The sequence below is a fragment of the Planococcus citri genome, chromosome 3 (genome assembly GCF_950023065.1).
Source record: "Planococcus citri chromosome 3, ihPlaCitr1.1, whole genome shotgun sequence".
Classification (NCBI taxonomy): Eukaryota; Metazoa; Arthropoda; class Insecta; order Hemiptera; family Pseudococcidae; genus Planococcus; species Planococcus citri.
This window is the reverse complement of record NC_088679.1, coordinates 3,952,372-3,971,166: the sequence shown is the minus strand read 5'-3', so window position 1 is coordinate 3,971,166 and position 18,795 is coordinate 3,952,372. Positions and strand designations below refer to the sequence as shown.

The window sequence follows — 18,795 nt, the reverse complement described above, 5'->3', positions numbered from 1 at the left end:
TACATCAGGGAATGTTCCTCTTTTATGATGGAAATTTATGACCACTGCTTTATCAGCAGAGAAATGGAGACCTTTGCTAGTGATCCACTTTTAAAGACAATTTATGGTATTCTGGAGTATGGTCTCAATTTGATTTATGGAGGAACCTCCAAGGTACATACAGAAAATTGCAAAAATTCTCAATTTTTTTGTCCAAATAACTATTTTCAAAAAAATTAGGCCTAATTTTTTTATGAAAAAGTTTTAAAATATCAACTTTCACGACATGAATTGCGAAAAAGTACATTCTTGGCAATAATTACCAAAAAGTCTTGCTTTTTGCTAAAACTGTACAAAGTTTCTATCTAGTTTCATTTTTTTAGAGTTTTTGTAACTCCTGTTGCAATTGCTGTTTTATCATTGTCTACACATAGCCAATCAGCGAGTAGTATTTTCAAAGATGGTTAACTAACGACTAACGAGTAGTATTTTTTTAAAGCAAAGCAATAATATTTTGGCGCCAAATTTGAAAAATTTACTAGTTTGTCATGTAAGGATGCCTAAATAGAAATAGTTAGGCAATTACATTGGCATAAATTCGACGATCCTCTTCAAGGTTAAAATCATAGGTGGGAAAATTGATAGCTTATGACGTTAGGTACTTACCTACCTAACGTCAGTATATTTTCGGTAATTCGAGTATATGAACGTGTTTGTTCGAATGTATTTTATCTTTTTGATAATGTAATAAGTGAACATTCTTTTTTCAATTATTAAATGGTGTAATATTTCGGTACACGAGTTCGAATTATTTCAAATGATTTATTTTCAACTTTAGTTCCTGAGTATGCATCAAATGGAGTAAGTTCTTAATTCGAGCAAACCGGCTAGGCTGAGGTAACTCCTCATGCCATAGTTCCGGGCAGTATTTAGGGCTTTCTCAAACTAGGCTACTATATAATTCAGCTAAGAATTGTAGTCGCAACTTATTAATTAGATAATCAAGGAGATGGTTTTTTCTTAAGCTTGCAATTTAGATAATCCAGTTAAGGATTTAATTCGCCTAGTTTTTAAATAAGATAATCTAGTGAAAGATTTCAATATGTGACCATCTCATTTTATTCTTAGAATTAAAATGTATGTAATTTTTAATTACAATTCGAGTTAGATAAAACTAGGACATTGTCCGAAAATGGTTTATGATTGTAGACTCTGTCTACCTTGTAAATAGATATGTTCCCCTGTTTTGGTTTGAGATTACTCGAAAGCTATCTCCATATTATTAGAGCATTAATTTATGTTGATATAGGTAGGTTATTTTTTCCTATATAAACTCACCCCAGTTTTCTCAACAGTAAAATTCCTATACCTATTCCTACTCACTTACGTTCCCTAGTTCAAAAATTTTCCTATTTTCAAATCGATCTATATCACATAAATTAATTTGGCGCCCAACGTGGGGCTAGGGCTTAGTGTGTTTAATAGGTATTAATTAATCCTATCAAAAATTTAAATTTCGAAATTTTTTGTGTCAAAATTCATCTTCGAACATGTGTTCAAAATGTAGGCATGAAGATAGGTTTCGAGTAATAAAATATGGCCGATAATAGAATTATAACTCGCGTTATCTATATTCCATTGTGAGACACTCTCGCCTGATAGTGAAGTACGGTCCGCATGTGGATAGGTACTGAATAGGTAGGTACCTATCTACTTAGGGAACTAGTTTGTGAGAGAGTGTATTTAACATCAAGCAGAAAGCAACGATAATTATACAAGTCTTTTCGTTGTACCAACTTTGTAAAGTACCAGCATTCGAGTACCAGAATCAAACTAGATAACGACACGTATAATTCGAACCATCTGTACCTCATCGACAAAGTACCAGAAATCGATCATCATATTACGTATAATAAAACACGCTTATACATGTAGTTTTAAATACATTACTTTGTATAGCCTCGGCTAGGAAGGATTTTGGTAAAGGCCACGAAATTAAATTCCCCTCTCCCGCGTATTTTCGAGTACCCGAGTATAAGAAATACGCCTTAGCTTTAAGTTTCTGTTTTTCTAATAAAATTCATCGAAAAAAAAAAAAAAAAAAAAAAAAAAAAAATATGAGTATAGAGGAATCAACATCGTGTTGACTAAATTCTCAGAATCGTACGCATTCGTTTCTCTATTGTATTAGATCGCCATTTTATATTTCTTATCTTTCTAGTCTCCAACGATCGCAACATTGAGTTTTACTACTAAGTATTTGTCTAGCTTTTGTAATGTAAACATCTCGTCTTCGTATGTATTTGCGTTTACGTGCAATTTGTTTGTATTTTATGCGGTTTTTTGATTTTGATTTGAAATTTAATTCGAGTAATGTGCTTGCGATCGATTTCGAACTTTTGAGAGTAAATCTTTAATTGAATTTTCGTTTCTTTGAAGTGAAGTGTGGTTCGAGTATTTCGCGAGATTGTGTCGAATTCGATTATTTTCCATAATCCTATCCTGTTGTATACGTGGGAATTTTTATCGTTACGATTATCATGGCGTTTGTAGAGGTAAAGATTTAGAAACCGTTTGAACTTGATTTTTCTATACTATTATTGTGTTGTGTAGTTGTCCAAAGGCATTTTACTTGCCAAAATTGGTTATGTAAAATGTAACCTGGCGCCTGACGTGGTAATGAATCCCTTTCGGAATTTTTCATGCAACGTAAGGTGTTTTTGGACAATTTAGGTTAGTTTTAGTTTTAAAATATTTGTGTTAGACCATCGCCTTGATTGAAGTAGGGAAATAGTTCAGTTAGGGATTTTAGAGATAGTTAGGAAAATACTGCCCAGAACAAGTCGGTGTAAACGCTCGAGTTTGTACTTACTGATTATTCTCCATAGTGAATAACGAAGAAGAGCCTGTGATCCAGATCAACGAAGATACGAAATCTCCGTCTGTTAGTATTCATTATACTGACCCTGCAGTTCTCCAGTATTCGATATCTGATAGTTTTGTACTTGAGTTGTCTATCAGTCCAAACGACAAAATCGATACTACAACTACATCCAACGAAGCAGATAGTTCGATAGATAAAGAATTAAGTGGTTTTCGAGACCAGTTCAACGAAACTGTTTACAATCCTGAATTTTCTGACGGTTATATAAAATACCATCGAGCTCGAACAATTTCGAATTCATCATCTTTATCGACTTCTTCGGAACAACTCGATTTAAATTCAGCCGAGAAGAAAGAACGTCGACGAGCCAAAATATTTTTCCCCGAACGTGAATTGCGACCAAAGAAATTGCCAGTAGGTTTCTATAAAGAAACTAAATCGAAATTTCGTCCACGCTCGCAAAAAACGCACGATTCTACGAGTAGTGACGTGATACGAATTCCAGTCGATATTCCACCGGAAGATAACGAAGTATTCGACGAGACATATCAACCAGCAGAAATGTCTCATACTCAGCAAGAATACGAAGCCGTGATTGCTGAAAATGCTCGATTGAAACAAAGACAAAAGGAGTTAGAAGAGATTAATCGTAAACGATTATCGTTGCTACCCGGTGCTGATGAAGCAGGAACATCACAGAATTCGAATAATGTGTCTGCAGCACAATTAATTGATGCTTTAGAAATAACGAATGAAAGAATGTCTGAATCTGTAGCTATGCAATTTGCTATACATAACAAACCAAATCGAAGTTCAGCAGGAGGTCGAGATTTTGTTCCACAACCAACTTGTATTACAATTCCACAACGGAATTTTAATTTGAACGTCAAACAAGAAGAGTTTGAGATTGGTATTCCTGGTTCGAGATCATTATTAATCATTGATGAAGTGGAATTTTCGAGTACTGATAATTCAGCTAGTAATAAATCGATCAAAGTGATTTGTGAAGGAGCTCGAGTTACTCCTTGGAAAGCTTCAGATGATCATAGAACTGTCGAGGAATTTTTAATTGAGTTCGAGAATGAAATCCGCCAACTTGTACGAACAAACAAGGAGTATAATCTAGCACTCGATTTTTTCTTGTCACATGCCGAATTATTGAATTACAAAAAAGCCATAAAATTTGACGGTCCATGGCACGAGAATGCTATAAAGTTAGTAAAGCAATTCTCAACAATCAATAATCAGCAACGAGATATCCGAAATTTCGAGAAAGACAGGAAGAAACCTCAACAAAGCGTCGTCGACTTTTCTACATTTTGGTTGAGAAGAATGAGGTGGAATACCTCAGTCACAGCAAAATGGATCGTACAAGTTTTGTTGACTAAAATTGGACCAGAGTATCGCGAAATTTTTAAAGAATGCACGGCCAGTGATACTATTGAAGATATTATCGAAGAAATTCGTGAAATGGAAGATGGTGGAATATCAAATAAAAAAGATATGGACGCTTCTATATATTACCATCAAGCTGTAAAACCATTAATTAGTAAGATGAAAAAATCTGGCTCATCGTCTTCAACTAATGACGATTCTCGTTCAAGTAGCTCGAATAGAACTAGTAGTTCTAGTGATAATCGATCAAAGAAATTTAATCCCTTTGAGAAATTTGATAAAGGTCAAATTTTTAAGCGTACTGATCGTGATGGAAAAGCTCGATTTAAAGCAGTTGGCAGTGTTAATGAAATCGATATGAAAGAAGAAGGAGTTTCAGTTTGTTACGTCGACGCGAATAAAAATATCAAAGATTACGATGTCGAAAATCCTCCAAATTTTGACGAAGAATTCGAATGTAATGAAATTGAAATATCGATCGATGATTTAAACTTGAATTAGGTAACACCAACGGTCGCGGTGCTACCTCAAATCGATCAAAGTCGACCTCTTCTCATCAGGCTGCGATTATTAACAAAAAAGATACTCCAGTGATACCTCCAGTTGTTCCAGAAATACCTAAAAAAGAAAAAGTATTTCTTTTTAATGGAGGTGTATTATATATTGGCAGTCAACAAATGTTCAGATTCTTACAATTCCACGAGAATACCAACATCGCAAAAGAAGAAGAAGAATACTTGTTAGTTGGTGATTCATTAACAGCGAAAAGAGCTAATGAATTGCTTGAAGAAAAAACATTCGATATCCCTTTTGGAACTGATCACGCTTTAGTTCATCTGGGTTTGCAAGAATCGATTTTCAAGAAATTCGACAGTTCAATGTTCCAGAATGAATTGAATAAACTTGTATCAAAACTTAGAGATTATTATCAAATACCAAATATCGTATTAGCGTTGATTCCTCCGATAAACTTTCCTACACCAACAAAAGATTATTGGGATGTTCTTGAGGAAATAAATAAAACAATTTATTTTACAACTCGAAATCAAGAAAAATGTCTTTTTTGGAATGCTTTTTCACCATTTGTTAAAAGAAATGAACTGGTTCCTTCTGAAAATAAATGGTTCAAGTACGTCGCTGAAGGCAAAATTCTCTATGAACCTAAAGGAGAATTATATGATAGCGGAAAATCGAGTTCGAAATTACCTGGTTATGCAAAATGGAAATATTGTGAACTTAGCAAACTGCATTACGAAATGTGTAGTTTTTTCAAGAAATATTGCAAAGTAAATTTATTTCCAAAAAGAGACAAAGAATCAAAAGAACGCGATAATCTACTCGATGGAACTTATGGAAAAAGTGATCAGCCAGTTTCATTCAATTTGAACGATAGCATAATTGACGTCTTAAATCCTATCGAGATCGAGTATAAAAACAAAGATGTATCGCCGAAAATTACTGTCCAGTTTGGCAAAATCGATGTAGATGCATTACTTGATAATGGGTGCTCCCACGTACTGATGAATGAAAATGTATTCGAACGCATAGTAGCTGAGTACCCGGAATTCAGGAAAAGCGAAGTTCGAGCTGAAGGGATGGGACAAAAATTCTCTTTGGCTGCGACGAAATCTCATCCGAGAATCAACAAAATGGCATACGTACCAATGAGTTTTCCATGCCAAAAGCCACAAAAGGGAGTTTACAATATCCAAGTATTCGTTGTGAAAGATCTGAATACTCCCTTAATTATTGGCAGAAATTTAATGAGCGAATTCGAAATGGTAATCCATACCGCTGGTAATTACGTCGAAGTCACGGATCCGAATGTTACGATTATGCAAAATAGAACGTTTAAAATTCCTTACAAAGATGCTGACAAAAATCCAGCTAATTTCGAGTTAAACAAAGATCCTAAACAAAAGCCACTCAAAGAGGTCCAGTTCATTACATTGATGAAACCTGAAGAAATATTTTCGATCAGTGAGAATCCAGCTTACGTTATCGAGACAGAACTGCAGTACAAAATAGAAGAAGCAGTTGAAGGCACCGATCTCTCAACTAAGCATAAAGGTACGTTGCGTAAACATATCTATAACAATTGTGAGCCTTTTGAGAATAGAATAGGATTATGCAATTGTTATGAACATAGATTTGCATTCGTTGGTAATAAATTGCCACCACCTCATAAAGTATGGTGTAAAACTCGACCGATTCCTCATAGATATGAAGATGGTGTAGCCGAAATTATAAGAAAATGGAAAAAAGAGGGTAAGGTAGTAGAACGTCAATCTCCTTATAAGTTAGGTCTCGTTTTTGTCGATAAAGGTGGCGGTAAAGTGCGAATTTGCCTAGATGGTCGTCCTTTGAATGAATTTATTTTGAGACATTCGACTGAACCTCCGAATATTAACCACATGCGTATGAAGTTCAAGGACATGAAATACTTCACAATTTTCGATTTCAACAATGGCTTTCTACAAATTAAACTTGCTGAAGACCAACAATGCGTGCTATCATTTACCATTGACGGTATTCCTTTCGTCATGACCGTTGTGGGATTTGGTACTGAGGATAGCCTCGCAGCATTCGTATATGCATTACGATTGGTACTTCGTGGATGTGAAGAATTCACAGGTGTATACGTCGATGATGTTATCATATATTCAAGAACAATCGAAGAACATCTTGAACACATTCGAATATTCCTAGAAAAAGTAAAAGCCGCTGGAATGACACTCAATCTTCGAAAAACGCAATGGTGTCGTCGTAAAATTAAATACCTTGGAATGATTTTCTCTGATGAGGGAGTCCAGGTGGATCCCGAAAAAATCGAGCCTATACTGAATTTTGAGCTTCCAAAAGACGTAAAAAGCCTCCAGCAATTCTTGGGCATGTTTCAATACTACCGAGAGTACATGCCCAGAATTAGTCTACTCTGCGCTCCCCTTTATGCGATGACAACTGATAAAGGTGGATTTATTTGGACGAAAGAAAATATTGCGCATTTCGAGTTATTGAAGAAAGAATTGGCGAAAGAAACGTTGTTAGCATATCCAGACTTTACAAAGCCTTTTTACGTTTATACCGATGCTTCAACGAAGGCCATCGCAGGAGTAGTTATGCAACCAATTCGAGCAGATGAAACTGATTGGATGATGCCAATTGCCTTTACATCTCGAGTTTTGAAAGGATATGAAAAATCCTATTCAGTGATGGAACTCGAGTTACTAGCAGTGGTACATTTACTAGCCAAAAATTACTACCTATTAGCTGGAAATGAAGTAAACTTATATACAGATAATATCGCTGTAACCTATTTGAAGAAAAATGAATTATTACCAAATAGGATTATGAAATGGTTATTATACCTAGATAACTTCAGAGTGAATATTCAACATATTTCTGGATGTGAAAATTCGATCGCAGATTTCCTCTCAAGGTATTCTTTCAACATCACTGAAAATGATAAGAATTTCACGGTGTTTCTATTTGACTATGTACCACCAAAGTGTTTATATACTGAATTTCGACGTCTTCGAGCTGTTCAAAATAATGATGATGTAGTACGTCATTACATTTTGAAATTTCCAGAAAAAACTCGAGTTGATGATAAATTGAAATTAGTAGTGTATCAGAACCAAAATGATTATGATTGGAGAATATTTATTCCCAAAAGTTTACAACGTGAAGTCATCCAACACTATCACTACGAATACGGCCATGTTGGAATTACCAAGTTAATTAAGATAATACGACGTCATTTTGATTGGCCTGGAATGACTACTCAGGTCTATCAGTTTGTGAACGAATGTATTTCTTGCCAAGTTTCTCAAAAAACTTCAACTCGATTATATGGACCAATTCAATCTATAACTTCAGAGTACTTCAATCAGATGATTTGCGTTGATAATTTTGGTCCACTACCTCCTAGTACAGCTGGATGTGATACTATTTTCGTAGTAGAAGACCATTTTACAAAATATGTTCGATTGTACCCGATTAAAGCCAATAACTCGACTAATTTGATCGAAAAAGTTAAAATATGGATGAATGAATTTGGAATTCCGAAAATTGTACTGAGTGATAATGGACCTCAATTTTCTTCAAATTATTGGCGAGATTATTGGAAAAATATGAATGTTAAAGTTCGATATACGTCACGTTACACTCCAAATAGCAATCCAGCTGAAAGAATTATGAGTACTGTTGGTTCGAGTATCAGGAAATATTTAAGTGACAAACAGAAATCATGGTTTCAAATATTGCCTGATATTGAAAAGAAACTTAATTATACAGAAAGTACTGTAACAGGTTATATACCCTTTGAAGCTGTGAAGAGAAGATTAGTTCCAGATCCATTGGTCGACATTGTAAAAAAGCGAGTTTTACCATCAAATATTCTTCAAAAGATTCAAGAAAATATGAAAAAAGATCGAGACCGAAAACTCGATTATTTTAGTCGATATCGTAAGCCTATTATTTTGGAGAAAGGTGAACGAGTTTTTGTACGAAATCATCCAAGATCATCAAAAGCTAAAGGTGTCGCTGCGAAGTTATGTCATCAATGGAAAGGTCCTTATAAAATAATTAAGAAACCTTTCATTAACGTATATGAACTAGAAGACGAAAATCGACCAGGTCATATAATACGAGAGAATATTCGACATCTGAAAAAATATGACCACACAACTGATGATCTAAAGCCTCCACCAAAAGAATAGGAGTCTTTGCCTTCTTGTCTGAGTCTTCTTTCTTGTCTCTCTTTTATTTTATCTTATTTGTAAATTAAATAGATTGTAAATCGTTACAAGCCTCATAGAATTATTCTAACCTGTACATTTGTAAATATTTTTATGTTCACAGAATAAAGCGTATTCGATTTGTAATCGGAATCATGTTCATCCGATGAAGACGACGAAAGAAAGCTACAGTGATTTCGAATGTATGCCAGAGAATCTTGAGACTCGAGTTTTGTTTACGCGTTCGAACCAAAATCGCCGTCTACGAATGATCTTCGCCAAAGTCGATTGCCCAATTGAATACAAAATACGCAATGCTATTGCACAGATGAAGTTAGCTGCCGATATCGAACAAGTCTACGTGGAAAGTGAATTCCATCGCATCGAACTCTATATACGTGATTTCATCGCAATGTCACTCGCCGCCGGAGAATTTGAGGAGTTAAAACCGATCCTAACTTCAGACGTTCCTGTTTATTCGAATTTTGTATCATCTGTCACGTTCGAGATTTTGGGTCTTGCGAGTTTCATCGATGATTCGATCAAAACCCTCTGGAAACCGTCCGTAAACGGCGTAACGCCGAATCCAGAGCCTACGAGTTCAAACATAAGTCATGGAGCGGATAACTCAACCGAATCAGTATCCAACTTGCAATCCGAAATTCCAGCCAAAATACTCGCAATTGAATACCCGGTAAACTCACCTGAAACGAACAACAAAGAGAAGAAAAAAGTAGAATTTGCGGACGATACAAAACCCGGTGATTACGACGACTATTGTGACGAGGATTTTGTCACTGACTCTGAGTCTGAAGAAGTAATCGAGCTCCTGAATAAAACTTGCCAAAAAATCGATAATTTGAAGGTCACCGTCACCAATGATCAGCGCTGCGTTCGTGAATTACAAGTCAAATTAACACGATGTGATGGAAAAGTAGTAAACCAACTCAAGAGTCCCGATGAAGGTATTCCAAATCCGAAAAAGTCGGCTATAGAGAAAGAACACTCGAGTATACCAGCTATCAAAATACCTGAGAATAGTACGAAGCTCCTACCTCCTTCACACGCACCAATTTCGAGCTCCATGACCATTGACGAAGTAGTGGCAAAGTTTAAAGCGAATAAAGAATTGTCCATCAAAGCGGTCGCCTCTACGTCAAGTCAGCCTACTACTTCTTTTTCGCAATCGAAATCGACTAGTGATGAAGCTACCAATATGGATGATCCAATTCGAGTACCTGCGGCTGTTCCAATTCAACCATCGCCAAAATACCTCTCTACGAGATTCCCAAATTTGAATTACGGTGAAATCGATGGACCACAGATTTTTTCAAATGACTTGGTGGATCGTGAATTAATTCCAATTTGCGAAATCGTACACTACATTCCACATAACTTCCCAGCCGAATATCAACGAATTACAATTAACTGGAATCCATCCGACCGAGACTTCCCGAATCATTATTTAAGGTTGTGGAATGCGATGACGAGAGGAACATACGTGCATTTTAAAATAGTCATACCTCGTTACCATTTGTATAGACAAAGGCAGACATTTGAATGGCCTCGAATTCACATAGAAGCTGTAGCTTGGCGGAATCATTTGAACCTGGTTAGACGTACATTCAAAAATGAGATTTTTCCAGCAATTCACGTTGTACCACCGATATGGTCTTATAATCGCGACTCGAGTTTTAATTTCTTATTGACGATTTTGGGGAAGATACATAACGATAATTTGGAAATTATTTTCGATCCTACCCTCGAAGTGTCTCTGGTCAACGATGCTGCTTTGACTTTCTTCGATCCGTACGTCTCTTTCAACTTTGAGGTGCTCGATCACGCCAAAGCAATATACGTGCCTTGGCTAGATGAATTCCGATTGGTATCGCGAAGAACTACTGACGTGCCGATAAAGTTGACACCGGATATTCATTTTCACGTCAATGAAACCCACAGTATTAAGTGTCATGTGGTGGATTTCCAAACTCGTAGGAAACATGAAGCTCACCATGGTACTGTAATAATTGGCCGGCAGCAACTTGAACCGTACATCATTAGTTACGATCCATCAACGGTAATTCTCAACCTGAGTGGACCTCCTCAAAACCCCTTGTCTCGATCAGCTCGATGTAAAGTCAAGATTCCTGAAGTTCGATCAATTGGCATAATGAGGAGTTTAAGCTTAATGACTCGAGACCAACTACAATTCGAATTTTAGCCGATAGAAAGATACCTAATTAAGCAGACTCGTGGCAGTCGATAATCAAAGAAATGTAATGGTTTAGATTTTTTCTTCGTTTAGTACTCGAGTGATTTGTATCGGTTTTCGGTTATGTTTTGAATCTATGTACTAACTTTTTGTAATTGTCGTGTATTTTTGTTTTTTGGATGATGTGTTTTTCCGATTATTGATCGTTTTTCATATCTTTTTGATTTTGTACTCGTTTAATTGTATCTTTTTGATAAAAATGTAAATATGTTGTTAACCGAATGTTTGATGTAAAATTAGATAGAATGTTTTTGTTTCAAAATTTTTGTATAGTGTCAATTTTCCCCTCCTATCGATTTTCTTTTTGTCGGGGGGAGAGTTTATGTCATGTAAGGATGCCTAAATAGAAATAGTTAGGCAATTACATTGGCATAAATTCGACGATCCTCTTCAAGGTTAAAATCATAGGTGGGAAAATTGATAGCTTATGACGTTAGGTACTTACCTACCTAACGTCAGTATATTTTCGGTAATTCGAGTATATGAACGTGTTTGTTCGAATGTATTTTATCTTTTTGATAATGTAATAAGTGAACATTCTTTTTTCAATTATTAAATGGTGTAATATTTCGGTACACGAGTTCGAATTATTTCAAATGATTTATTTTCAACTTTAGTTCCTGAGTATGCATCAAATGGAGTAAGTTCTTAATTCGAGCAAACCGGCTAGGCTGAGGTAACTCCTCATGCCATAGTTCCGGGCAGTATTTAGGGCTTTCTCAAACTAGGCTACTATATAATTCAGCTAAGAATTGTAGTCGCAACTTATTAATTAGATAATCAAGGAGATGGTTTTTTCTTAAGCTTGCAATTTAGATAATCCAGTTAAGGATTTAATTCGCCTAGTTTTTAAATAAGATAATCTAGTGAAAGATTTCAATATGTGACCATCTCATTTTATTCTTAGAATTAAAATGTATGTAATTTTTAATTACAATTCGAGTTAGATAAAACTAGGACATTGTCCGAAAATGGTTTATGATTGTAGACTCTGTCTACCTTGTAAATAGATATGTTCCCCTGTTTTGGTTTGAGATTACTCGAAAGCTATCTCCATATTATTAGAGCATTAATTTATGTTGATATAGGTAGGTTATTTTTTCCTATATAAACTCACCCCAGTTTTCTCAACAGTAAAATTCCTATACCTATTCCTACTCACTTACGTTCCCTAGTTCAAAAATTTTCCTATTTTCAAATCGATCTATATCACAAGTTCTGTTGTTTTTATCAATGATGATTTGAAATTTTGCAACGGTTTCACAAATCAGACATCTTTCTATCAACGAGAAGTGGAATTGAAAAATCAGAAAAATACAATTTTTTAACTGATGCTTCTTAAATGTCTAAGGTGAGATCATGTTGATTATGCCATCAGACGATTTGTTTAGTTGAACGTTCTAATTCACGAGAAATTTATTCGATTTCATTTTAACAAAAGTCAGCTTCAAGTTGATGAGTCTTTAAAAGCAAACTTAACAACCAATGCAACCAATCAACCAATATGGTGAAAGCAAAATGCTAGAGCTATCTTGCAATCATGCGAATATCTGTTTGATCGTTGTAATAATTAGTACATGATGTCGAGGTTTACACAATGATTTTTTTCTGCATCAAAATGTTTTGCTCATATTTTCTCACTGTTTTGGTTACTTTTTTGAACTTTTTGGAATTTCAAAAACTAAGTATTAATTTAACAGAAATGCTGAGATATTAAAATTGAAATTGAAATTTTCGAATCATAAATTTTCCGAAGCTTTCGCCCTCGCTTCCCTCTGAACATTTGAGATGTCTGCTCTTTTGAGGAGATTTGGATGAAACGTGATCTCAGTAGTAGCTCTTGGCACAAGTACCATACCATTAAAATTTTAGCTGCCAGTTGTAAGTTAAGGTCCCAGTGTCCCACAGTAAAATTTTTGAATTTAAATTTTTTTAAAATCGCTACCCCGACGCTAAGGTTTCTTCCACGGTATTGTCGTGAGAAAATTCTGACTCACGCACCCGCACAAGGAACTTTATTCATTAGTGTGCATAGCACACTATTGGTTTCGCTTTGAGAATTGATATTTCATTATACATGAATGTTCTCTTTAACTATCCAACCGTTTTTTGTACATATGGACAGAATGTGAGAATCATTAAGGCGGAGGGAATAGATTATTTTTCATTCAGTTTGAATAGGTAATTGCTGAGTACTGTAATTGCAATTTTAGTTCATTATTTTAATGCATTAAATCCTAAAAAAGGGTAAAGGGGACTTGTATAACACCTACCACTCATTGTACCCTGCTATACCCCCAGTCTGCTGGCTGTGTATTTCAAGTGGGAGTGGTTTGGTGGGGCGTTCACCAAACAATACATACTTAAATATATTCTTTTAATGCACTAACCCGCCATGTGAACTCATGGCCGAGTGGTTAGGGCATTTAGGTAGGAATAGGAATATTGTAGGGACCCAGGTTCAAATCCCCATGAGGTAGGTAGGTAGGTGACGGATTTTTCATTGGAAATATTGGCTAGATATACATATACTTTGGAGTGGGTACATGATGATAGTGCAAAAAAAGAAGATTGAACCCTCTCTTACCACCTCATTTTGATTTTTTAAAATTGAGTTATGAAAATATGATGATATCATTAGTAAAAATTACCTTGACATGATTAATATTCACTTTTAATGATATTAAAAATTACTTTAAAATGAGCAATCTTTACCCAATTGGTTTACCTATGTCATTTTTATTATCATGCTTTAGTAAAAATTATTAAAACAAAATGATTTTTACTATTGGTGCCTATAGCAAAGTTTATTGAAATGATAATTTTTACTATAAGATTATAGTAAAAATTATTATTGTAACTGAACAGTTAGAAATACTGAGTTTTGAAACAAATTTCATCATATTATGTATTTTTGAATGGGATCTGGGATCGGGTGATTGTGCTAAAACAGTTGAAATTTTTGTAAAAATTACCCATATCTTTTTCGTATAATTTAGAGGCAATGGGAATTCTGAACATATTTGAAGATTTAATAATTTTAGAATGAATGGCAAATTCTGAAAATTGATTTGAAATTTTGTAAATTTAAAGACAATAGAAATTTTTAAAAAAATTATGAAATTTTGTCATTTAGAGACACTGAGAATTCAAAAAATTGTGAAAAAGTTCTGTAATTTGTAGATAATGTGAACTTGAAAACTGATATGAAACATGGTAATATGAATCTTTCTATCAACAAAAAGTGGAATTGAAGAATCAGAAGAATAAAATTTTTAAACTGATGCTTCTTAAATGTCTAAGGTGAGATCATGTTGATTATGCCATCAAACGATTTGTTTAGTTGAACGTTCTAATTCACGAGAAATTTATTCGATTTCATTTTAACAAAAGTCAGCTTCAAGTTGATAAGTCTTTAAAAGCTAACTTAGCAATCAATGCAACCATCAACCAATATGGTGAAAGCAAATGCTAAGGCTATCTTGCAATCAGCGTATAGCTGATGGCTTATTTTTGTTCGTGGTTGTATCGTTGCGTTTTCTTCGTTGATTTTTTTCTCCATTAAAATGTTTTGCTGATATTTTGTCACTGTTTCGGTTACTTTTTCGAGCTTTTTGGAATTTCAAAAACTAAGTAAGCTAAGCTTATTAATTAAATTTAAGAAATGTTAAGATATTAAAATTGAAATTACATATAATTTTCGAATTATAAATTTTCCGAAGCTTTTGCCCTCACTTCCCTCGGAACATTTAAGATGCTCTCTTAAGGGGATTCAGATGAAAAGTGATCAGTAGTAGCTGTTGGCCCAAGTACCATACCATTAAAATTTTAGCTGCCAGTTGTAAGTTAAGGTCCCACAGTAGAATTTTGAATTTTGAAATTTTCAAAAATCGCTACCCCGACGCTAAGGTTTTTCCCACGGTGTTGTCGTGGGAAAATTCTGACCTACGAGCTCGCGCAAGGAACTTTTTTCATTTTACCATTCAAGTGGATTTTTCATACTACATCTTTCGAGGATTATTCAAATTTTCATCGGAAATAAAGAATTTGAATAATCTTCGAAGCATAAAATATGAGAAATTTAGTTGAAAAGGAAAATAAAACGTGCCTTTTGGTTAAGCGCGTGAGTCAAAATTTTCCCACGACAACGCCGTGGGAAAAAACTTGAGCGTCGGGGTATCGGTTTTGATAATTTGAAAATTCAAAAGTACATATATGTACTATGGGAGCTAAATTTAAAACTGACAGCTAAATTTTAGTGATGTGATATCTATTTGGCCCAAGGGCTACCACTGAGTCCACTTTGCATCCAAATTACTGGAGGACTCTTCATGAGGTTCCTTAATGAGTATAAAATAAATAATAATAAAAAATCGCTACCAAGTCTTCACTTCTTTTCTCTAAAAAAATTCCCAAAAATTGCCAAATGGCAGCAATTACTTTTTTGTCAATAATTCCCAAAAAGTCGTACTTCTTGCAACAATTGTCAAAGTCCTGCATTGTGTCAACTTGTCGTCAAAAATTCTTGCTTTTTATCAAAATTGCTAAATAGTTTTGTTCGTTTGCCAAAAATTGCTAAGAGGCCCTGCCTTTTGCTGAAATTATTGTCGAAGTCTCTTTTTCTGTCAAAAATGGCAAAACGTCTCGCTTTTTGCCTAAATTGCCAAAAATGTTTTTTTTCCAAAAATTTGGAAAACTGCTAAAAGTTGTGTAGTTTTTTGTATTTGAAAAACGTTCACTTTTCTCTAAAAATTGTTCTAATAAAATTCTAAATTTTTGTAGTTTTTGCGCGATAAAACTATGTCTATTGTTTTCACTTTTTCATCAACATATTTTCAACTTCTAGCCAATTAGCGAACAGTATTTCAATAAATAGCCAATCAGCGAATAGCATTTCAATAAAGCCAATTAGATTAGGATTTTATTTATGTAATACATATTTACTTAGCAATATTTTGGCGCCAAATTTGAAAAAATAACCAGCAGGTGTTTGCGTCCACGATGATTAGAATAATTTTAGCACTGTATCCATCAGAAATTTCTACTCAATTTTTAAATGGCAATTTTATGAATTTTCAGTTTATCTAAGTATTTAGCCAATCAACAAAATAGTATTTCGACATAGAGGCAATCAGCAATACTGTTTATCAAAACCAAATTTTGGACTGATTTGGAATTTCATTTTCAATATTTTTTTATTTGTGTACGAATGATTTTATTTAGTTGAATCTTGAATATTCTAATACATATACAAGTTTATTTGACTTCATTTTTATAAAAGTACCTACCGAGATGTCTAGGTACATTCTAGGCCTACTTAATAAATTATAAAAAAGGTCAAGACATGAAAAATCAGTTTCATGCTTCAAGTTGATATGTATTTAAAAGCAAACTTAGCAAATAATGCAAATCAATCAACCAACCCGTACAACAATGACCATGCTAATTTCGATGTGAATGTCGACCCATCCACAACCGTCACTTTTGGATGCCACATGTCGATGTGAATTTCGACCCTGTGTCGAGCTAATTGTCGATGTAATTGTCGACTGATGTTGATCTGCATTCGTGTCGACAATTGGCTCGACACAGGGTCGAAATTCACATCGACATGAGGCATCCAAAAGTGACGGATGTGGATGGATCAACATTCACATCGAAATTTATGTCGACCTCCGACTTTGTAAAATTATAAAATTTCAGTTTAAAAATTTATAATTTTTTTTCCAAAAATGATCTCCTCTGATGTGGCTATTGCTCGTGCTGAAAATAGCATCGATGCAAAGACCACTTCCGAAGAAGTACAGACAAAAAGTCTGTATAATCAAACTGTCGAACAGAAATTTCTTATATCACAGATGGTGCAATACTTTATCTAAGAGTACTAAACTAATCCATTTTTCATGTCGACATGTCGATGTCAATGTTCATGTGAAATTCGACATCAACAAATACATCCACAATATCAACATCATATCATCTACAACTCAAAACTGTGGAAAAGTGAATAATTTTGTCAATGCCCTAAAAAATTTGTTTTCCTCATTGAACAAGACCATATTTTTGAATGTTTACTAAACTTTTAAACACTAAAACAGAAATATCAATTGTGAAAAATTGGTTGACATAATTGTGGATGTAAATTTCGAGCATCAAATTTTATATGTACATGTCGATCTGGCATGTAGAGGTATCAGAAATAATGAGAAAATTTCGAAAATTTTCATTTATTTGGCTTTTGTACGGACAGAAGATTCCTACTGAATAATTAATTGATCACTTTTCCATCATCATGTTGGAAAAAACATAGTCGATGTAAATGTCGACGTCTACAATTGTTGTGCGGGAATATCGTGAAAGCAAAATGCAAAAACTATCTTGCAATCAGATAGACACGAATTGCAAAAAAAAGTATGTTCTTAGGTATTGATTACTGAGAAGTCTTGCTTTTTGCTAAAACTGTACAAGTTTCTATCTAGTTTCAATTTTAGAGTTTTTGCTACTCTATTGCAAGTGCGTTTCATCATAGCCAAACAGCGAGTAGTATTTTCAAAGATGGTCAACTAATGACTATGCTAAGCAATAATATTTTAGCTCCAAATTCGAAAAAGCTACCTGCAGTTGTTTTTGTCAATGATGATTTGAAATTTTGCAACTGGATTCATGAAAATTTTTTAAATTGTACAGAAAGTTCTTTTTGATGATGATGATGATGATGATTTTATTATTATTTGGATCAGACAATCACAGTGTTTTTGACAACCCCTGTAATTGGCAGTGTGCAATCCTTTGCAGTTGACACATTTAGGGTTTTCTTGGGTTCAACATTCTGAGGTTAGATGTTCGCTGGCACATTTAACACAAGAAGCATTTAGTCGACAGAAATTCTCAGGATGGCGATAGTGTTGGCATCACTTGCACTGGATGATTTTCTTTGATCTGCCACGTTCCTCAATCTGAACTTTTGCATGAAAAACATGATGGATATCGAATACTTTCTTTACAATTTCATTATTTTCGACAAGCATTGAGCAGACTGGAATTGGGAGATTCCTTTTATACAGTCTAGATATTTTGATAACAGGCAGGTCTTTCCAAAGTTCAGTTAAGAGTTCATCTTCAGTAATAGATATAGGAATGTCCTTGATAACAACAGAGATACTTTCTTCACTATATTTAGGTACTTAAAAGGTATGTGTAGTATTTTGTTTTGTTGTTGTTGTAAATCTTTGTGAGATTTCTAAAGTCATCAACGTCAGTGAGAAGAACTTTTAGTGATTTCCCTAGAATTTTGATGTTGTATATTGTCTTTTTAACCACTTTGTTGATTTCTTTAACTACAGATTGGCGGAATTTTAGGTGGTTTATATGTCTCTGGTGGGTCCTCTTATTCACCATTGGAATTTGCATCCACGAGAGGTTTGATTAAAAAGCATTGCCAGGCATTAGTTTTAATCTCATAGGTTGTAGAATGAGGTGTTATCACAATGGCAGTTGAGCGTGAACTAGTCATTTTTTAAATTCGA

The 18,795-nt window shown here is 34.4% G+C and overlaps 3 protein-coding genes across 4 annotated transcripts in view; all 3 read left to right on the top strand.

Moving 5' to 3' along the window:
- The window catches only part of LOC135840888 (5-hydroxytryptamine receptor 1-like), a 919,288-nt gene that overhangs the window by 392,212 nt on the left and 508,281 nt on the right, over window positions 1-18,795 (top strand). The gene's annotated exons all lie outside the window — the stretch shown is intronic.
- Window positions 465-4,759, top strand: LOC135839201 (uncharacterized). Its single transcript, XM_065355117.1, has 2 exons — window positions 465-840; window positions 2,868-4,759. Coding segments are annotated over exons 1-2 (1,893 nt in total). The 5' UTR covers window positions 465-839.
- Window positions 4,756-9,158, top strand: LOC135839202 (uncharacterized). The gene is made up of 2 exons (XM_065355118.1): window positions 4,756-6,328; window positions 9,122-9,158. Exons 1-2 carry the CDS (start codon window positions 4,936-4,938, stop codon window positions 9,124-9,126), a joined length of 1,398 nt encoding a protein of 465 aa, XP_065211190.1. The 5' UTR covers window positions 4,756-4,935; the 3' UTR covers window positions 9,127-9,158.